Source organism: Molothrus ater, chromosome 3 (genome assembly GCF_012460135.2).
Source record: "Molothrus ater isolate BHLD 08-10-18 breed brown headed cowbird chromosome 3, BPBGC_Mater_1.1, whole genome shotgun sequence".
Taxonomy (NCBI): domain Eukaryota; kingdom Metazoa; phylum Chordata; class Aves; order Passeriformes; family Icteridae; genus Molothrus; species Molothrus ater.
The window spans coordinates 17,925,806-17,945,904 of NC_050480.2; the positions used below are offsets into that span (position 1 = coordinate 17,925,806).

Genomic DNA, 20,099 nt, shown 5'->3' on the forward strand with positions numbered 1-20,099 from the left:
TGAAAAGGCTGTTTCTTGTCTCAGCAACATACTACTGCAGTTCTGTGATGGGATTTAAGTGGACTCATGCACTCAAGCATTTACTGCAAAATAAAATCTTTTGAGATATGAGGCCCTATTAAAGTTCCTTGTCTTCTATAAAGGCACGTTTTTCTTAGGAATAAAAAACTAGAGATGTATATTTCCAGATTTTCATTTTAAAAAATCACTTGTTTGAGCAATGCTGTTACCTGAAAATTGACATTTGCTAGCTCAGAGTCTCACCAATGGTAATAGGATGCAAGAGCAATGGAAGCTGTGCTTAGGAATGTAAGTCCTGAAAACAGGTGCTGGCTACAGAAATTAGAGATGAACTTGATGTGTGTAAAGAAGCTCAAAGAAATGCATCTTTACATAGACTCTGAGAGAGGTTTGTAGCTGTTTCCTTTATGTGTATCAACATGAAAAGCAAAGACCTGGTCTTCCATGTTCTGCTTACCTTCTGCAAAGATGATAAAGCTCACGATTGCTTTAAATGGAGCCATAATTTTGGAGAAGAATTTAGCCCACTTTTCGTGATTTGTAAGCCATGAGAACCTTGTTAATGTTGGATAGCTGTTTATTCCTTGAATGCTTCTGCTCTCCCTCCCTTGCTGGTAACTTTCTCCATCATTCTCAGATAGAGTCATCTTTAGTGTGTGTTTCCCCCCTGTGGAGACTTTTGAAAATGTAGTTACTTCATGAAGGTGAAGCTGTTAATCTCACTTCTGGAGACATCATCTCCTGTGAGTATGGGAACCATAACCGCACAGGGCTTTGCCTCCAGATGTTCCCTGAGTCTTATGAAAAAGACCTTGAACCAGATTGTGGAAGTGAATGAGGTCAGCCATGAGGGAAGGCCTGGGGGGCTCAGGAAGTGGAGATGTTTCATGCCCAAGTGCTGTCATGTCTTAAGGCAACAGTCTTCTGAAAAGAAAAAAGTAATGGGTGGTGGTTTTACATCCTAGCAGAGTGATACCTGTTTCTAAAGCTGAAATAATTTTTAAAAGAGGATGGCATTTTTATCACTTGCTGGTTTTTGCCAGTCATTATGTGCCTGATGCACTGAATCTTTGAGTCTGTTTATCAAGTAGCAGTGCCTGTTTCATTAGCCACGTGCACAAACCAATTCCCCAACATTTTGTTGAAAGAACACTTTATCTCCTCTACCATGAGGAATGCTAGTCACAAAAAAAAAAAAAAAAAGAGAATATGAGTGGAGTTTTGCTGTTGCTTAAAAAAAGCACTTAAAACTCTGCACAGCAAAATCTCTGATGTAAAGCTCCTTGCTGTGCTTGTCTTCCCTGTTTCTGCAGGAGCTCGTCCAGTATATCATATCTAGTCAGTATGACTAATTACTGTCATCACTAATATCATTCACATGGCATGTGGCTGGAGGGCTTGGTGCGTACTGGGTTTCTAAGCATTTTGATTAAATAGAAATCTATCTTCTTTCCCCCTGCCCTTCTAAAAATCAGCTACAAATCAGTAACTTTTGCTCAGCTGTTCTCCTGCCAGTGCACCCACCAGCATGCTGAGGCTCTGTATGTTATACAAGAGACACTTTTTTTTATTTTTAATTTTACTGTGGAAGACTCTGTAACCTTCAGGGTTTGCTTACCTGATGTAACTGGCCAAGGCTACATGCAGAATTTTGTAGATTGAAAGGCCATGAAGCTGATTATGATTTCCACTTGCTTGATCTACCCTCAGTGCAGTTTTTTTGGTAGATTTTCAGTCAGCTGTTTTCCAAAGGACCATAAATACTGCCGAGAATTGTTGTGAGGCCATCGTTTCTTACATGACCTACCCTGGGGGAGAAGGTGGGTTTCAGCAGTGATTCCTCTGTAGCTAGGGGATGCTACTTTCTGTACAGCTGCAGGGAAAGGACAAGACTAGGTTCAAATCCTCATCCTTATCTGTCTGTATGAACTTTTACCACATTTGGGTTTATTTCATGCATCACAGGTGGTGCTTCAGTGCAGATATGGCCACACAAAAATTGATGGTGTGTTACTTGCTAATGTGATCATACAATCTGTTAATCTAAGAATACTTGACAGATACCACCAGTTTCTTTCCTGGTCATCCTGTGAGCCAGTTATCATTTATCTTCTAATGCATGTATTGTTTATGGTAAGAATTCAGGCTTTTAAATAGTTGCATCTCCCATTTTTGCTCCTAAAGAATCAGATTTGAAACACTATATGCTACTTGCCTTGAAAGAGCAGACTACAGATTTTGTTGTTCTCTCCTGTATTTTCAAATTGTGATGGGTTGTCATCTTATAACTATTGCTGGACTTAATTCCATATTTTTCGTTCTCTGTCTTGACTTGGGTAATTGACAGTGCTGGACTCTTCATTAGTGATTGTGAATTTTATTGAAGCATTTCTCTGCAGATCCTGTGTTTACAGGATCACCCAGCAAATCATTTTCTTTTGTCTCCTTTCAACAGCTATAAAGAGGCTGTGCAACAGTTTTATCACTGAGAGGCAGCATGTGTGGAATACTAAGAGATGCAGCTCCTGGTGAATTTACCTCAGTCATAACATTTTGAACACTGCTGTTCACTGTTTTACCTCCATTCTCTAAAATTCATGATCAACCACTGTGTTTTGTGATAGGAGTTGTTCCAGTTAGGTTTGGCTATGTCTATCAGCTTGCGTCCAGCTACAGTTACTCTCACCCAGTTCTCTGTGCAATAAATGTGACCTTTAAACCCCTCTTCCAACCACAGTTGTTGCTTCTTGTGTAACTGTTTCTGTGCTAGGCTGATTTTTCGTCAGTGTTAGAAAATCCTGCTTTTGAAGCAACGATAACTTGCAGAAATACAAGCACTGTTGAACAGTCTTAGCATGATTCATTAAACTACTGGTCTTCTAACAGCCTAAACTCTGGTTAAAGCCAAGCTCTGCTCTGGCTCTGTGTTTGTGCAAACATATTTGCCTCCATTACAGTTAGCACAGTCCTTACGCAACTCCTCTGAAGAAACCTTGACTACGAGATCAACTGACTTTTCCCCATTCTAATCATGAGTTTACAATAAACTGAATCTAAACTATTTTAAACTAGCTAAGTTAATTATGGCTTCAGTCTTTCTAATGAGATGCAGAATGCTTTCCCTGCTGCAAAAAGGAGCCTTTGCAGCAGGGATAGTTGCAGCTGAAAATGATAACAGTGTTTAGCTGCATTTTTAACTTTTGGGTTGGGTGTGGTCCCTTAAAGAAATAGTTATGAATAATGCCTGCTGGGAGCCTGCCATATTTCAATAGATTCCATATAAAACCTATTCTTTATTATTTAAGACTCCCAAACTCTCTTAAATTAATCTATTTCTAGAGCCATTATTGCACTTCAGCTCCCAGGAGCCAGAGGACACATATTTTGTACTGCTCTTTGTTCTGTGAGGGGGTTGCTAGTCCAGGCAGTTTTCAGAACACACAGTTATGAATCTGCAGGATAGGGAATAGTGGAGTTGTTGAATTTACTGGTGAATTGACATAGGAGATAGGGGCTGAGCAGTGCTTCTGAGACCTCATTTATGGTGTGCGCTTTGCAAGATACCAGGAGGGGCAGAGCCAGGTGAAAATCTGTTTACATGTTCTGGTTCTGTGGTGGGGCATGGAGACTGTGTGCTGGTACCCTGCAAACTCATACCCCTCTTGTGCAAGTGGAGGAGTTTTGATCTCACAGAGAATGGGCATGCTTTTTGCTCAGCAGTCAACACTCAAACCATTGGAACAGCTGGACTTTTGCAAATGCTGGAGCTATAGTCAAACCTCAGAGATTCCTGTCCCTTCCCTAGGGAACTTGTGGACTCCTTTCTTTTACCCATTATTTCACACCTTCATCTTTAAGAATCTACCTTTGCAGATATGTTTTTCCAGATGTTCACAAATAAAAAAAGGAATTCCTTTTGTTATACTACAGCTGATGGCTGTAGTGTGTTCTCATTCTAGAGACTGAGAATCTGCTTCTGCAGTACTACTTGGTGTCCTCCCACCCAGCCTGGCAGTACATGTAAACAAATCCACAACACCCACGTATGCAGTGTGGGTCTGAAAGTCTCAAAGTGAGCTCAGGACTCTATGTGCTCTTTTCCGTTTCCAAATACCTGTGTTTTTTCAAGCTGTGCTGGAGATCCAGTCATGGGTCTCTGTTGTATAGCAGAATTTATTTTGGGGAGGAGTGAGTTTGTTGACTGTCCTGTGTTAATAGGCATCACTCGCTGCTTTTTGGGAAGGTGCTCATAAGAACTAAAGTTTTGAAAGGCTGCCATACAATGGGCAGTAATAAAAAAATATGAAGATGAAAAGTCTGGCCTAGTGCCATGTTGTAACAATGTTAAGGGGAGATGCCAGCTGGGGAGAAATGGCTTCAGAAACTTTGAGCCTGTGGTGGCAGATGAAAATCAGATACCTGAGGCTTTTGCATGCTGCAGCTGTTGGCTCTGCCCTTCAGGTATTGATGTGTGACCTATTTAAGATTCAGCTCCTGAACTCTTTCAACTTTCAATGTGGCCTAAGGTGAACTGAAACTGCAGTCACTTAGTTTGTTGGAATTACTGGGGGCACTTAGTTTCTTGGAATTAGTGGGGGCCTAGGAGCAGATTGAGAAGGATTTGTGATACTACTTTGCAGGAGAGCCAGAACAGGTGATGGGGGAGGCACCTTTTCTGCTGTTACCAGCCTCTTGGAGTCCAAAAAATATAACCCTCCTTTTGGACTTGACTGACCCTGCATAGATTGCCAGGTGCCTATACTCTTGAAGTTCTTTGATGCTAGAATTGTGCTCTTGGAAATCTTTTCCTCCCCTTGCATCCAGCTTGTGGAGAAGCTGTTTTTATATTGCCTGATTTAAAAGGAGAGAATGAGTTACAGTTGTGTATTTCAACTTTAGTCTTCCTTCTGGGGGAAAATTTAATTTTAAAATAAGCCTCTTTTCTTTGTAGCTTCATTGTTGCTGGTTTTCCTGCCCTATAAATGTTCCATGGAGTATTTTGAATTTATATCTGGCACTTATTTTTCTGCACATCATCTGAGTTTTTCTTCTCAAAAAGGTTTTAGTCAACGAACAAATTTGTGATGGTCAGGAATAATACACTGGGCAGTTGTGTCCTCTTCATGTCACTAATGGAAGTCTTAACTCCTCATTTCAGCTGGTAGTAACAGAAACAAATGTGACTTGCTGGAGCATCTTACTTTATGAGACATAAAAGCTTAAAACTGTCTTCAAAGCAAGACTCCTTGCAATGTGCTGTTCTGAAGCCCTTCCCTCTCTTCTGCAGTTTTAAATGAAAATGAGAAATTACTTCACAGTTCTGCTTACAGATATTTTAGATTGCTGACAAGTTTGAATTCAGGCATATATTCCATGATTCACTCACAGTTTAAATCTCTTAAAATCACAAAAATAGAGAGTTAGAAAAATAATCTACCTTTAGACTTCCTCTCTCACCAAAACCCACAGGAGTGGGCTGTGGTTTTTTTAGGGCTGAGATACTGGGTTGCTGTAATGTCTGATGTGGGTGGACTTGGTCTGCTGAGGTTGGGAGCTGTAGGCCTGGCTCCTAAAAGGGCAAATCAGCACAAACCACTCAGGTTCTCAGGAGGTAATAGGCTGCTTGGCTTGGATTTTTTTTTTTTAGTTCTCTATCACCTGAGAGCAGTTGAATTTATAAACAGTTTATGATGTGGTAGGCATTACTACAGTTTCTGCAGAGTGAATGACCCCCATCTGTGTTGTTGGGCTGTGGGAGGGGAGTTAAGTGGCAGATGTCTTTCATCTATTGTGCTTTCAGTAAATCCTGCTTGTCTATAAAAAAAGCTTCTGATGCTCAGTGGTCTGGTACTGAACAATAGACCTGAAACCTTTGCAAAAAAAAAAACCAAAAAAAACCTAACTGTTTCTGTTTACATTCTTTACATTCTTTAAAAGCGTCAATGTGGACAAATACTATTTTCAGTACTAAATTTTTCTTTTTCCATTTCAGAAAACCATAGCTAAAATTGCAACATGCTTGGAACTGAGGAGTGCAGCTTTACAGGTATAGCTCTTTTTCCTATCTGACTTCATACTTTAGCAGTAAATGACTGTAGAGCTTTTTAAAACTTGTTTACTGTCTTCAGAAATACCCAAACTTCTGTAAATGGAGTGAACATTTGGAATTTCCAGGCTGTTGTCATGATGGCCCAGGTGACTGCCTTAAGAAAGGCTGAGAGTGCTTATATGAGCATCTCTTGGTGCTTGTACAGGAATTTAACTCCACATTTTGTGTCTTTGGTTCTCTGCCTCATTTTCATCCTCCCGAACTGTTTCGTTTCTCTTCCTAACCTGTGTGCAATGTTAAAAAGATCACCAGAATGACCCTTAGACTTATTCAGCTGCTTCACAAATCATAATAGACCACAAAGAAGAATATGTGTGTAGAATAGAAGTTACTTTTTAGCAGTCATGAAAACTGGCAGAGCTCTAGGAAAATGTGGGAAAACCATAATTTGTAAATTTCTCTTTGGGCTTTTTTTCTGGACTGAAAGTAGATATCATGGGAGTGGATGTCATTTTTTCTCAGCACATGCTTATCCTCAAAACAAAAAACAAGTGAGAGAAATTTCCAAAAGACCATGGATGGGGAAGGGATAAATCAAAGGCTGAGTTAGTGGATTACCTCTTTGCCAAGAAAGAGTGATGACCAGCAAATTTTGCATCAAGTTACTCCCAGCAGCACTACCAAGTACTTTGTGTTGCTGGGCAAGGTGCTGCCTTCAATTGTCTGAAAGGCTGGGATACAGCATGCTGGACTCATGAGGTTGGGGCTGACTAGTCTCAAGGCTGTGTAGAATTTGAGGAATTATTTGGTTACCTCTACCTGTCATTCTATTTTGATCTAACCTGGGGTGTTTGAAGAATGTTTTATTTGCTTGGAGTCACTGTGACTTTGGGGAGAAGCCTGCATGTTCCACTATGGAATAGCTTTGTGGGTCAGGTCACATCTGGGAGCAGCAGCAGAAGCTGCAGCCATGTCATAACCTGCCAAGCTGGAGAGGTGGATGTTATGCAAGACCAGCCTTCCCTGCTGTTGATTCCCTAGCAGTAAGTCAAGGATTTTGTAACCTTTTGAGAGGATACAAGAACTTCTTGCCCACTTCACTTTGGGGAGGTTATGGTTTCTTGGCAGAGGTTAAAGCAGTTAGTGAGTGTTCTCACCTTTTTCCATTCTCCTAACACTAAGGGTATAGCTGCTTTAGTATCCTTACACAGTCTTGCAGAAGGTACCTATTCCCTCTTGGACAAAATCAAGAAAAAAATCTCATTGGACCTTAAATGTTGAAAACAATGGGCAATCCTAAGGGGTGCTAAGGGTGCAATGACATAATAGGTAAGATCTGACCATCCACTCAGAAGTGAATGTCCAGTGTCAATCCTCTTATTTCCACTTCTTTTTATGCCAGCTCTGCCACTTGTCTCAGAAAAAACTAATCTTACCTAACTGTTGGTAAGCTACCTCAGAATTAAAAATTAAGAACTTCTCTGTTGAGTTAGTAAGTCAGATAGGCTTACTGAGAACTGTACATGTATGTGCCACAGACAGAGGAGGAAACCATCATCAGAGCTGGAGAAAAGAAAGATGGGAATTCCTCTTCTATTTTCAGTGAGTTCTTGGCTGAGTTTTTCAAGCTATCCTGTGTACTGTAATTTCTGCTAGTGTCACAATGCTGGACATGTGTCTTGAGATGTGAATTTTCCTGTGTGCAGTAAGGAAGAATTTACAACAAGTTGGTTTAAAAATATTTACCTTTCATTAGAGCTTGGAAGATTGGATAAGTTTGTTCTTAATAAGTGAGAAGTAATGTAGTCTCTGCCTCACCTGTGAACCTGCCTTTTGTTGGGGAGATTTTCTGGGGGGATGTAGCTTTGTAGTAACTTGGTGTGCTTGAACAAAGGAAGCACCTTGCATCTTATTCTGAGATGAGGAGGGTGCATCTGAAGATCTGACTCTTTCTTTGTACTGTCCTAGTCCACCCAGTCGCAGGATGAGTTTAAGCTTGAGGATCTGAAGAAGTTGGAACCAAGTAAGTGGTATCTTTGTATTTTGAGTGCCATTTATCATGACAGGGGAAAACGTGACAGCAGCAGGACTACTGACTAACCAACACTGCAGTTCAACAGTGATGCTGGGTTTAGGTGCTTTTCCAAGTGTCTGTTACCACACAGAGAAAACTTGATGTGAATTAAGGAATGTAATGTCAGTAATTTAAAAGTACAGTAACCCAAATGTTTTAGATAATATATTCATCTTCATTTTCAAATAAGCAATTTGGGCCTTGCTAATTTTTGCACAAAATTGTATTTTAAGCTATCCGTAGTACATTGTATAATTTACCTGCACATTTCTTATTTGAGCTGTATTTCACCACTTTGTGGTCTTCCTTCTTGCAGCATGACATTTATTTTTTTCTTCTGAAAATATTTAACTTGTGCTCATGTTAGCCAATCACCTATCACCTCCCACTGTAATGCACCAGACCAGAGAAGGTGAGAGTCAAAGTGAGGATGTGAGTCAGTCTATGAAGAGTTTTGTGTAATATTATTTTTTTCCAACTGATCCTGGGTCAGGTCTTGATATGTCAATCCAGAAATAACTTTTTCATATAGGAAGTGTCTATTTATCTGCTTCATTTTCCTTCCTGTAACACTGGCTGCTTTGTTCTCAAAGCATCCTTATGATTAGAGCTTACACATCTAAGCAATATTATCCTGAATGTTAATGTTTCTGCATTTCTCAGGGAACAGGAAATGTGGAAGGACTACTTTCATGCTGATTGAAGTTGGTTTTATTTTGCTTATGACACAATTGTTACATTGAGCAATATGTTGGGGATAAATAGGATTGGCAGGCAAGTGTTTCCCCTTCATGAATAGGCTGAGCTTCTCTGCACAGGATCCTACAGAGGAGCTTGTTAAGAAGTGGAGCATTGAGCTAAGCTTCCTTATATCTCTACCAAAACATAGAGTCCAAATGCTTTTAAACTGTTCCTTGAAAGTGCAAAGTGAAGGTGTGTTACAAAACTGCTTGGTCCTATGGGTGAAGATCATAACTCAGGAAGGGATTTAACTGTGTGTTGGAATATTTGGTCTTCCTCACACTACATGTTGCATGTCTGGCCTCTGAATTCTGACTTGGGATTTTTCTCTATAGATTTTGCTGCTCTCTGTTTACAATGTATTTAAAATGTTGTAATCATTGAATGACTGTGGATTTCAGACTCCATTGTGCAAATGCCCTATGAGTGACTGAATGATGGAAGAGAGATGGGAATCTTGTCCAAAATTTCAATTATGGTGCAACAGTCCTGTTGTTTATCTTGCCCTCCATCACAGAATTGATTTTTAGCTGTCAAAAAAACTGCTTAGCAGTGTGAAGTGCATTCAGCCCACACCTCATACAACAAGCAACTATATTAAAACTGAGGAAGAGTGTGTGGCCATCAGTTTTCAAATACGCTGAGTTATTTTCCTTGGAGGAGAATGGGTGCTTCTACAACAACAATTGAACATTGATGTTCCTAATGCTGCTGTCTTACTTGGATGGTTCTGGCCTCTTTCTTTCTGAATTATGCCTTTGTTTCACGGTTTTTAAGTGTATCTCAAATAGAGTAAACCTTAATCAGGCCAATACCAGCTATTTCATAAAATCCACTGTGAAATGTTTTAATTCGCATGTTGTCAATTTTCTTTTGCATCCCACCAGAAAAAGCTGAAAAATCTGGGCTGGCAATATAAAGAAGTGATTCCTTCGTTAGGTCAAGCTATTCCATTAGGGTGGAACAAAACAGCTATTCATACAAAACAGCTATTTGCACAATTTGGCTTGTTTTAATTACTTTTGTGCCTGAAGCTGTCAGAATGGTTTTGGTGTTGTTCTAACAGCCAGGACCCTTAGAATTACTTTTTTCTTTTCCCTTAATCTTCTGCTGTTGAGTTCTAGCTTTTCCTACTTGAGCTTCCATTTCATGCAGATTGGAAAGTGAAGCAGTTGGCTACTTCTGTTTGTTTATAGGATTTGTCACTGAATAATTTGTGCTGGAATAATGCTACAGGAGGTTCCATACAAACAAATGGCTCTTTTGAGTTTGCGCTGTGTGAAGTCATTGTTAACACACTGGATTTCAAATCCTTTTCTTTGTGGAAGCTTATACCAGTCTTAGAATGCACAGTACAAATGGATGGGCTGGGGCATCCCTTGTGCCTGGGTGATAATTATAAGACAAGTGGATACTGGGTTGTACTGGGGAGTGTGGTGTCTGAATTATTTTATGTTGTTTATTAAAAAAAAAAAGTATAAGTATCAGAAAAAATCACTGTCACAGAAAATCTAAATGGACAGTGGTCTTTACCAAGTTAATGTGTCCTGTTCTTCTGACTTATGTTGGTAATTTCTTTTGAAATATTTCAAGAAAGAGCCAAGTGCTGATAAAATCAGACTGTGAGGATGGTGAAGGGCCTCAAGGGGTAGCCTTACGAGGAGTGGCTGTGGTCACTTGATCTGTTCAGGTTGGAGGAGACTGAGGGGGAGACATCACTGCTGTTACAACTTTCTCATGAGGGGCAGAGGGAGGGGCAGGCACTGATCTGTGCTCTGTGATGACAGTGACAGGACCTGAGGGAATGGCCTGGCCTTGTCAGGGGAGATTTAGGTTGGGGATCAGGAAAAGGTGCTACACCCAGAGGGTGGTTGGGCACTGGAAAAGGATCCCCAGGGAAGTGGTCACAGCACCCACCTGACAGAGTTCAAGAAGTGTTGGGACAATGCTCTAAGGCTCATGGTATGATCCTCGGGGTGTTCTGTACAGAGCCAAGAACTGGACTGTGATGATCCTTGAGGGTCCATTCCAGCTCAGGCAATTCTGTGATTCTATGCAAATCAAAGTGACACTGTCCAAAGTCACAAAAGAAAAGGCAACTTCTGTACAAGAGCCTGCAGAACACTATTTAAAAAAAGATTTCTGTTGGAAATACAGCACAGATGGAGGCCATGATGCTGGGATCTACCCATTAGTTGCACTTGTGGAGAATTCTCTGGGACTTATTTTCTCAAGCAGCAGCATTACAGAGGGGAAAGGCTCTTTTTCCCAGAAGTGAATTGTGTTTTTGAAAATGAAACAGAGATCCAAAAAAGCCCAAATCAACCTTTTAAAGCTTGGATGTCTTACACAGCATTACAAGGGAGATTCCTGTTCGTATTAACATAATTTTTTTTCCTGTGGTCTGGTATTTTTATTTGAATTAACTGAAGCTCATACTTGTGGCAGATGCAAAGAGGATTTTCCTTTCCTCAAAGTTTTATTGCTTAGCTTTTTCTCAGTGGCTTTGAATAAGTATTTCACCAGGCTGAGTGCAGTGGACCTGTTGCTTATCCTGTTCATCTTTAAAGGAGCACTTATATTGCTGTGTTACAACTTTGCAAAATTATTTGCTATTGGTGGTGAGACAAGATTTGAAAGCTTTTTAAAAACTTGAGCCACAGCTTTGTGCAGCAAAAGGCAGGAGGTCCTGCTTCTGAGCTGAATATTCAGCACCACATTTGTTCCTGGCAGGACAGGGGTGCTCAGCCTCTGGCAGTAGCAGCATGATTTTAGGTGCTGTAGAGCTGTTTGCCTCTTGCCTGGGCTCATGTCAGTAGAGCTCTTTGGGCCCTCTAGTGATGCCTGAAGTGAATAAGGGGGAGGGTTTTTTTACTTTTAAGGGGACGTGGTTACTAGAAGAGGGGAGTCCAGCACTTATGAACCTTTGGAAAGTGGGAGGAGACCCACTGTGACACCTGTCCGTTCTGTTTAATGTGCCTTCGATCTGTAAAAGATCTCACTTCACTGAGGTTTTCCTCCTGGGAATACCCTTTCTGTTTCTGGTGTAATGTATCTTTCTGAGAGCTGGGGAATTATGAGAGTAATAAAAATCCCCTTCTTTTCCTGAACCTCAGCAGCATTGGAAGATGACTGTCAGCTGTTGATCAGCTGCTTTTCTGGTTGAAAGTAGCTGTGATTCTTCAGATTCATGTTGAGATCTGTGTTACTGGTCCCTCAGAGCAGAAGTCTTTGGAGAGAGAGACATGGCATCAGTTTGTTCTCTCATCAAAGCTCTGACTGAAGGCACTTTAAACCTTTCTCTGTATTTATGTATTGTGACTGGCTGGGATTAGGCACTGATTAACCTCTCATGTTGTAGAACAAAAATCAAAAAAAAAAAAATCAGTATGAGTAAAGACTGGAAAGACTTTTTGGTTTCTTTATAGTTTCCCAGAGGAATAATTTATTCTTAGAGCATTCAGATGGTGTCTGGTAAGCTAATGCAGGAGCCCAGACTGGGTGATGGGAATGTGAAGGCAGACAGGGAAGCTCTCCTGCACTGGCAGAGTTATAGTGTGCTCAGAGGGGCCTGGCAATGGCTTCTTAAGCATAACTGGTATTTAAGTACCTCTTGATATTTGTGTCATCTGAATGTTGTTTGAAAAGAGTTTTGTTTTCATTCAGAAGTCTTCAGGGGAGAATTCCTCTGCTCTGAGAGTGCTTATGGTGAAGTGAAGCTCTCTGAGGAGAGTCAGGGATTTTTCTCTCTGCTCCCCCTACCAGTGTGCGATATTCATTGTCTGGTAAGAGAGTGCCTCTCCCTGCAGGTGTCCTCTTGTAAATTTTTAGGCCCTTTAGCCATCATTAAATACTTATTTCTTTCACATGTCTTTGGAAGTTTCACTGGTAGTTGTGTTTGGAAATGGCAGCTAAAGTTGGGATTACTAAAATGTGAGGAAATTTCCAATATAAACAGCAAAGTCATTTTGCATGAAATTCTGAAAGTATACGTGATGTCTTTGGGGTTTGGTGCCCAGATATTGTACTTTATCTCTCCTGAATTTCACCAATCCGCCCAGACATATGAGGGCAGATAGAAAGAAAACACAAACAAAGGCATCACCACCACCAAACAAAACCCTCAAAACACATGACTGAAGAAGTAGAAAATCTCACCAAAGCATTGTGCTAGCAGCACACTTGCTCTTCCATGGTGGCTGCCTGAATGTGCACCCACATGTGTCAGCTCTGGAGATCTCATCTGTTAGGAGCTGATGCCAGTAACGCCACCACCCTGCTCTCAATAGCCACCAAAGATTGCTACCCTCACCCCAGGGGCTGTAGCTTTTTCTCATGACGATTTTGGTTATTGCCACATTTATCTTCTCTGTCTGTGTGGGTGTGGTAGTAGTAATCTTATACTGCAGTTGCAGTTCACCTGTCTGAATGTTACAGTGATATAGGTTTGATCATAGCTGTGCTGGTGTTTAAAATATGAGAGAAGAGGGATGGTTTTTGTATGATCTGATTACTTTAAGAATTTTATTATTATTATTTGTGTGTGAAGATGCTGTCAGAATGGACATAGGTGTGCAAAGTAGTAGAATTAATGCTGGTTTATGATTTCTCTGCAGTCTTAAAGAATATCCTCACTTACAATAAGGAGTTCCCCTTTGATGTTCAGCCTGTCCCACTCAGGTAAGAGATAACTTCTTGCACATCACTTCATGTACAGATACGTACTTGAAAGGGAGTACGGCCTGGGCCTGGTGTGTACCTAAAACACATTTCCAGAGCCATCTGCTTGCCAGACTGCTTTGTATAAACTGGTTAATAAAAGAACTTTAAAACTCTGTTTGTCTCGGTACCACTAAAAATCAAGACCGTACTTTCGGTAAAATCAGTATTTGGTACATCCCTACATCTCTCTGAGATTTCCAGTATCATATCCTGGCTTTAGGCTCTGTGCTTTCTATTGGTCTAAACTCCTGCAATCTCTGTCAAAGTCTGTAGGTAGAGGTAGAAGTTAAGAAGTATGAAATGACATTAAAGAGTATTCATGCTCAGGTGCTGGCTTGTGAATTGACAGCCAGGTGATGAGTGAGTGTTGGTCTCATTTCTTCTTCCTTGTGTTTTACAGGAAGATTTTAGCACCCGGAGAAGAGGAACACTTGGACTTTGAAGAGGATGACGAGGAAGGAGGAGCTGGAGCAGGGTCTCCAAACTCTTTTCCTGCTAGAGTTCCAGGTAGGGGCACTAGCCTTGCCATGCCAGCCTCTGTAGCATCTCTGAGCTCTGGCTCTAAAAAGCTTCTTTTTCCACCTTTCAAATCAATGGTGATTTGAAAAGTTTGGGTGGGAAGCTCCAGGTTCACGTAAACAAACCCTAATGCTGTACTGGAGAGCCACAAGGGTGGCCAGTGAATTTTTTTCCAGCAAATAGTATCTTACTGTGAAACAGTTGTATGAAGAACCTGTGAGGGTGGTACCATCTACCTCAAATAATTAGCCTTAATACCGAGTCTGAGTCAGGAGTATTCATCCTGGTGCACATTAACTATGTGAAGCATTTCAAACGTGTTCAAATGTAAATTGTGGCAATGTTTCTCCTGAAAGGAGCAGCACATGTTTCTAGAGATGTGAGAAGTTGTAGCTGCTTATCTTTGTGTTGCATTGTTTGGTGAGATAGTGGCTTAGAGTGAAGCCAGGCTGTGAGAGGAGAAAGAGGGGGTTTTGATTTTCATAGCTGAAGTCCTTGTCCATGTGAAAGTATTTTGTAGAACCAACAGATTCTAGAGAAGGGCTTCCTGAAACTTCAGGTTTTGACAATTTAGATGTTGTATCAGAGGTTCTTTAGTGTTCCTGGTTCCTTTAGTTAATGGTGTAATTTCTTTGCAGAAGAAGCAAGTTTCTAGTTTCAGAGCTGGCTGGCAAACTTTGTATTTCAGGAATGAGATAACAAGTACAGAAACCAGTACTGGAATAATGATCAAAAGAGCCGGGGTGTTGTATTACTTATGCCTGGAGAAAACAGATGATATTCAGATGTGATCCCAAGCACAGTGCTGAATATGGCCCCTGCAGGCTGACCTGATGTGGACATGCACAGTCTACAGCTATTCATGCCAAGCTCCTAAAAAGGCTATAATATATTGTGATGTTGATGGCTAACATTTGCTGTCTTGATCCTTGTTATTCACGATGATAAATCCATTTATGGAGATGCCTTCTGTCTGTCCCAAGTACAGCAGGAAGACTCAGACAAAAGCAGTTTGCAGCCCTGGGGTGAGCCTTATGAGTAAAGTGAATTTCCCTGTCTGAAGCTGACAGAGTTGTGTTGCACTCCTTGCTTTGATGTGCCCTTAATCCATCCAGTACTGTCTAACTGACCATGGTCTTGTCTTCTCCATGCATGACTTCATCGTTATCACATTGCCCCATTCATCTAACCCAGGAGCCAACAAAGGTATGAGAACCTTTTAGTATGTACAGTAATTTCTGTGCTCACGTTCATGTAGCTGTGGTCTTCTTCATCCAGCACTTAGTGCCAATCCTCACAACACAATTTTTGGTAACAATCACACTACTGGGCACCTATCTGTTGGTCTTCATTTGCCTTCAGTAAGGAGAAAAGGGAAGGTCATGTTTGTTGATTCAAACAGCTCTTTAGAGGTCCTGCTGTACTAATTAAGGCGTTCTGGGTTGTGTAGCCAAGGGTAGGTGTAGCTGGGTTTTATTTACTGGAATACACATTTTATGGGAAATGTTACACAAAGAGTATTTGCATAGTTAGACTTCTGTGCTGTGTGGAGCTTAACTGACCAATAGCTTGCTGCCTCTAACAGCAAAGGTTTCCTGCCTTTCTCCTGGTTATATATGATTTTATTCCAGTGCTGTGCTCTTTTATAAACCATTTCACTTTGTGAGCCCAGCAGGAGACTTAGCACTTTTTTCCCCTTTCTCTGAACTAGGATTTGGGAGTGGAGAGCCTGAATGCCTGTGTCTTGGTGGCAGTGGGGTGCTGGGCTGGCTCACTGTCCCTGAAACCCACTTGGAGGAGGACACTTTTCATTTGCAGATGCTCCCATCCCTCTCTGGCAGAGATGCCCTGTGGTTGTGTCTGGTGTGGCTGCAGCTTTATCCTGAAAGCCCTCAGTGTGAGCCTGCTCAGGGGCCCAGGCCGTGGTGGTTGACAGGGGGGTGGTGCCCAGCCCAGGAAAGCTGTACCACAGAGAGGGCACTGTCATCTACTCTGGCTGCAGAGGCTTCAGCATAGGCCTGCCTGAAGCTGTGGCTCACGTGAGACAGGTTACAGTCAGCTGCTCTAGTCCACTGTTGGCTCCTGCTAGGGCAGGAAGGAAACAGCATTCCTTGGATACTGTCTGTCCTACTGTTCTCTTGTCTCCTGGAAGTGACTTTGACCCTTCTGTCCATTGCAACTCTGCAATTTCATACATTCTGGAAAGCATTTTTCAAGAACAGAAAAATTTCTCTTAAGCCAGAAGTTTTATAATAAAAACCAGGCTGAGGCATCTTTCAGGTGATTTTTCTGTCAAGTGGATGGAGTGATGGACAGGAAAGCTGAAGGCTGCAGTTATTCCTGGCTCTTGGGGGCCATGCTGCTTTTAGGAGACAACTGACATATGATGGAGCAAAGGTTTGTGCCAAAAAGAAGACAGGCTTGCTTCTTCCTTCACTTAGATTGAAATAAGAACTCTATATTTGAACATATCTTCGGGAAAGAAACAGAAAGATTAACTAGAGCATGAGCTGCTTTGCAGAAATGAGGGCTCTCTACTAAGTTTGCTCTCTAACATTTGTCCCATTCCATGCAGAAGCCTTTCCTGTTGCTCCAAACCCTGGAGCACAGCTCTGCTGTGCTGTGTTGAGAGGTGTGGACATGGTGCTTTTGAGGCCCTGAATCTCCTCAGGACGGGAAATACAGAAACACACAGGATCAGAGATAGAAATTCAAGTCTTGCACTTGATTCTGAGAGGGGGATTGGATGCAGGAATGCTCATGAAATCTTGCTGAAGTTGAGCCTGTAGTTCTCAGAGCAGAATGCAAGGTCCCTCTTGCAAAGCCAGTCTCTCATAAGACAAAATCTTTGTGGTTCCACAGCTCCTCAAGCAGATGAGAGGAAAAAATTGTGTCAAGAAAACACCCGTGTTGGACTTGTGAAAGGAAATTATTACATTGTTTAGATCTAAAGCCTTAGGATAACTTCTTTTTTTCATTAGAAAACCAAAACTGTAACTCAAACTTGTTAATGAGTCTGAGTATTTTCTATCCTGGTGCTTCTTTATCCAGTAGGGGAGAGGGGCTTGAAGTGTGCCAGTTTTTGCTAAATTCAGCATGAAGTAACCTCCATGTTTGATGACAGAATATTATGACTTTTAGTGAGTTTGAACAGTCTGGACAGCTGCACTGTCTTCCTCAACACTGTGAGGATTCATTTATACTGACCATCAAGTTTTGATGCTAAATATTCTTAATGCAGAGCTGGGGACCCTTCCTTTAGCCAGAAGGAAACTTGGGGGATGCAAACACTTTTTCCCCCTGCTTTAAGTAGAGGCCAGTAGCACTTACTTAAGAATCAATTTTCTGGTTCCCTTATGTTCTGTGTGATTTGCAACAATGCCATTTTCCTCCCTAATTTCCCAGTCTAAATGTTAAATGTGAAGCCAAGTCATGTTCAGTGGAGTTGGACTCCTGATCAAGTGTCTAAACTTCCTGGAACTGCAGATTTAATCCTCAAATTTGCTCCCAAATTTAATCCTCAAAAATACTATCAAGTGAGTTCCATGAATGGTTATTCTGTGAAATAACACTTTAAACAATGCTCCCCTCTATTTTTATTGCATTAGTTTTTTATCAGTTGATTTGACTTGAGGCAGTCCTGGGTTTTTTCTGGGGGGCTTTAAAATCTGTCAGAGGAGGTTGTGTGTCTGTGCACAGACATTCCCATAGTGGTGTGTACTACTGGGATAGGACTCTTTGGACAGCATTAGAACAGACCTTAAGAACAGCATCTTCCATGAGAGAAGATGGGACAAGTGAGACCTCTGCTGTGAGATGACACCATGGGTTAATAATATGCTTTACTCTTTCCAGGTACTTTATTGCCCAGATTGCCATCTGAACCCGGGATGACGTTACTCACCATCACCATAGAGAAAATTGGTCTGAAAGATGCTGGGCAGTGCATTGATCCTTACATCACAGTCAGTGTAAAGGGTAATGATTTCTGTTCTGCCTCCTTGATGCTGCTTTGGAGAGAGTGCATTTTCTGAAAGGTCTATGGATTTTTCAGCCTGCTGGAAAAAACATTTGTTGTCACTTCTGTTGTGGATGTAGGGCTTCTGCTTTAATCAAGGGCGAAAAATTCTGTATTTGACAGCTACTGGGAGGTGAATATCTGCAAGATACACTTCTCTCTGTGCACTCAGGGGTGGCTTGTCCATGCTGACAGCTGAGTGACTTTGCCCTACTTCTCCATCATGGCTTCTACAGCTGACTCCTAAGTACAGATCTGCTTGGACTGTGTGTACTCCCCACACTTACTGGTCTCTGGGCTTTCTGGAGGTGGGGAACCACTGACTCCATTCTTGCCCTCTCATTAAACTAATTTTGTAATAATATAAATATAATCTTACCAGGGCTTGAGGTTTAGAGGGATGAGTATGAAGCTGGGAAAGAAAGCTTGCAAGTGAAATAAAATAAAAAATGTGTTAGTCTGGCTTGTGAAATGCTTCAGCCAAAACCTGATGGGCTGAAAGGCTCCATAAATCTGGAAGAACCTCTCTCTCTGTCAGTCCGGGATAGGCAACATGAGGATTTCTCTGTTTCAGATGGTAACATAATTGGTATCTTTTGAGGCTAAGATTTTTCATATTCACACTCTTTCTAATGAGAGTATCAATATCCCCATTTTGCACTTAGCAGGAAGCCTCTGTAGTCAAACCTGCTTGCCCTTCCCTTGTGTTCTGCTTTACTTTGGGTTCTCTTTACAATTTTTAAATGTAGGCAGAGGATTTTTTTTGTTTCTCATGTAAAAATCTGTAGCTGAGCCTCTTGTTATTTTTAGTTGTGATAATGACCTTGTATGTGTCCTCTTGAGATATGCTATTGGATACTAAATATAGGTTGAAACACTTGTTAGATGTGTGATCAGTGCTTCTTCCACCAGACATCCTCTGGCAGGAGGAAGGTTCACAGCATCAAATATCCCTTGAATACATACCAGGGCTTGTAAAGCAAACATTCCTTGTTCATTGCCACTGAAGTGTTTGTCTCATTGTACATTGCTAAAACTGCTGCTGTAGCTCTCCTTTCCCTTCCGGAGCTAAGGGAGACACTCTCTATTGCTGGGCTTGCTTTCCCAACAAGTCTCTGTTAACATGATGCTCCCTGTTTCCAAACTCATTTACCTATAAATGGTGGCTGCCAAGTAATGACGTAGAAAATAGGATCAAAAAGTGAGAGTGTGGGCAGTGTATGGATGAGTCTGCTAATGGTGTCTTTTGATACTTTTATTTCCTGAGATTTTTGGTTAGGCAAAGTAACTCTGAGGACTCAATTTTTTCACTGTAGGACTCTGAAGACACTTAGTAGCTGATTTCCTTGGTTTTAAACCAAGCTGCTCTTCTGCAGGTTTGGAGTGAGGTTTGTTCCTAATGCAGCATTGGCAATCCCAGCCCGTATCATGGATGAAGGGAATCACTGGTGCTCCAGGGCCTCAGCCTGAGCTCCAAGCACAACATGTGCACTCCATACCTGTAATCTTGGCCACATTGTTAGCAACTTCCTCTGCCTGAGGGAAAGGGATCAGGAATAAGAGGAAAGACAGGACAAATATACCTCTGGAAACAGCAGAGGCTTAGTGAGAAACAATATTGGCTATGCCAGAGCAGCAAAACCAGGGCTGGTGCTGAGAGCTGGAGTCAACCCAAAGCCCTACAATGCCTCTGTGGAAAACCCAAGCGGAATAGTCCTTGTGTCTAGGGACAAAGCAGGGCACACACAGGATGTGTGAGTTGTGCCACTTGTGCCCTGCAGACTCTGTGTGGACAGCTGTCTTTGGTGTGTATCCCACTTGGCCTGGAGCTCTTCTAGAGTCCTTTGTGCACAGGGAATGGAATCTTTTGCTGACAGCAGAAAGAAATGCACTCTTAAAAATATAAAGAGGGATAACTACAATTTTTTATCTGAAATACTGCTAGAACTTTAGCT

At 41.5% G+C, this 20,099-nt stretch overlaps 1 protein-coding gene across 1 annotated transcript in view; it reads left to right on the forward strand.

The window, feature by feature from the left end:
• Nucleotides 1–20,099, forward strand: part of AIDA (axin interactor, dorsalization associated) — a 43,644-nt gene that overhangs the window by 3,537 nt on the left and 20,008 nt on the right. Inside the window, exons 3-7 of the mRNA XM_036404629.2 lie at nt 6,014–6,067; nt 8,039–8,093; nt 13,502–13,565; nt 14,008–14,114; nt 17,982–18,104. Of these exons, the coding sequence (XP_036260522.1) occupies nt 6,014–6,067; nt 8,039–8,093; nt 13,502–13,565; nt 14,008–14,114; nt 17,982–18,104 (403 nt within the window). The remainder of the gene's footprint in view (nt 1–6,013; nt 6,068–8,038; nt 8,094–13,501; nt 13,566–14,007; nt 14,115–17,981; nt 18,105–20,099) is intronic.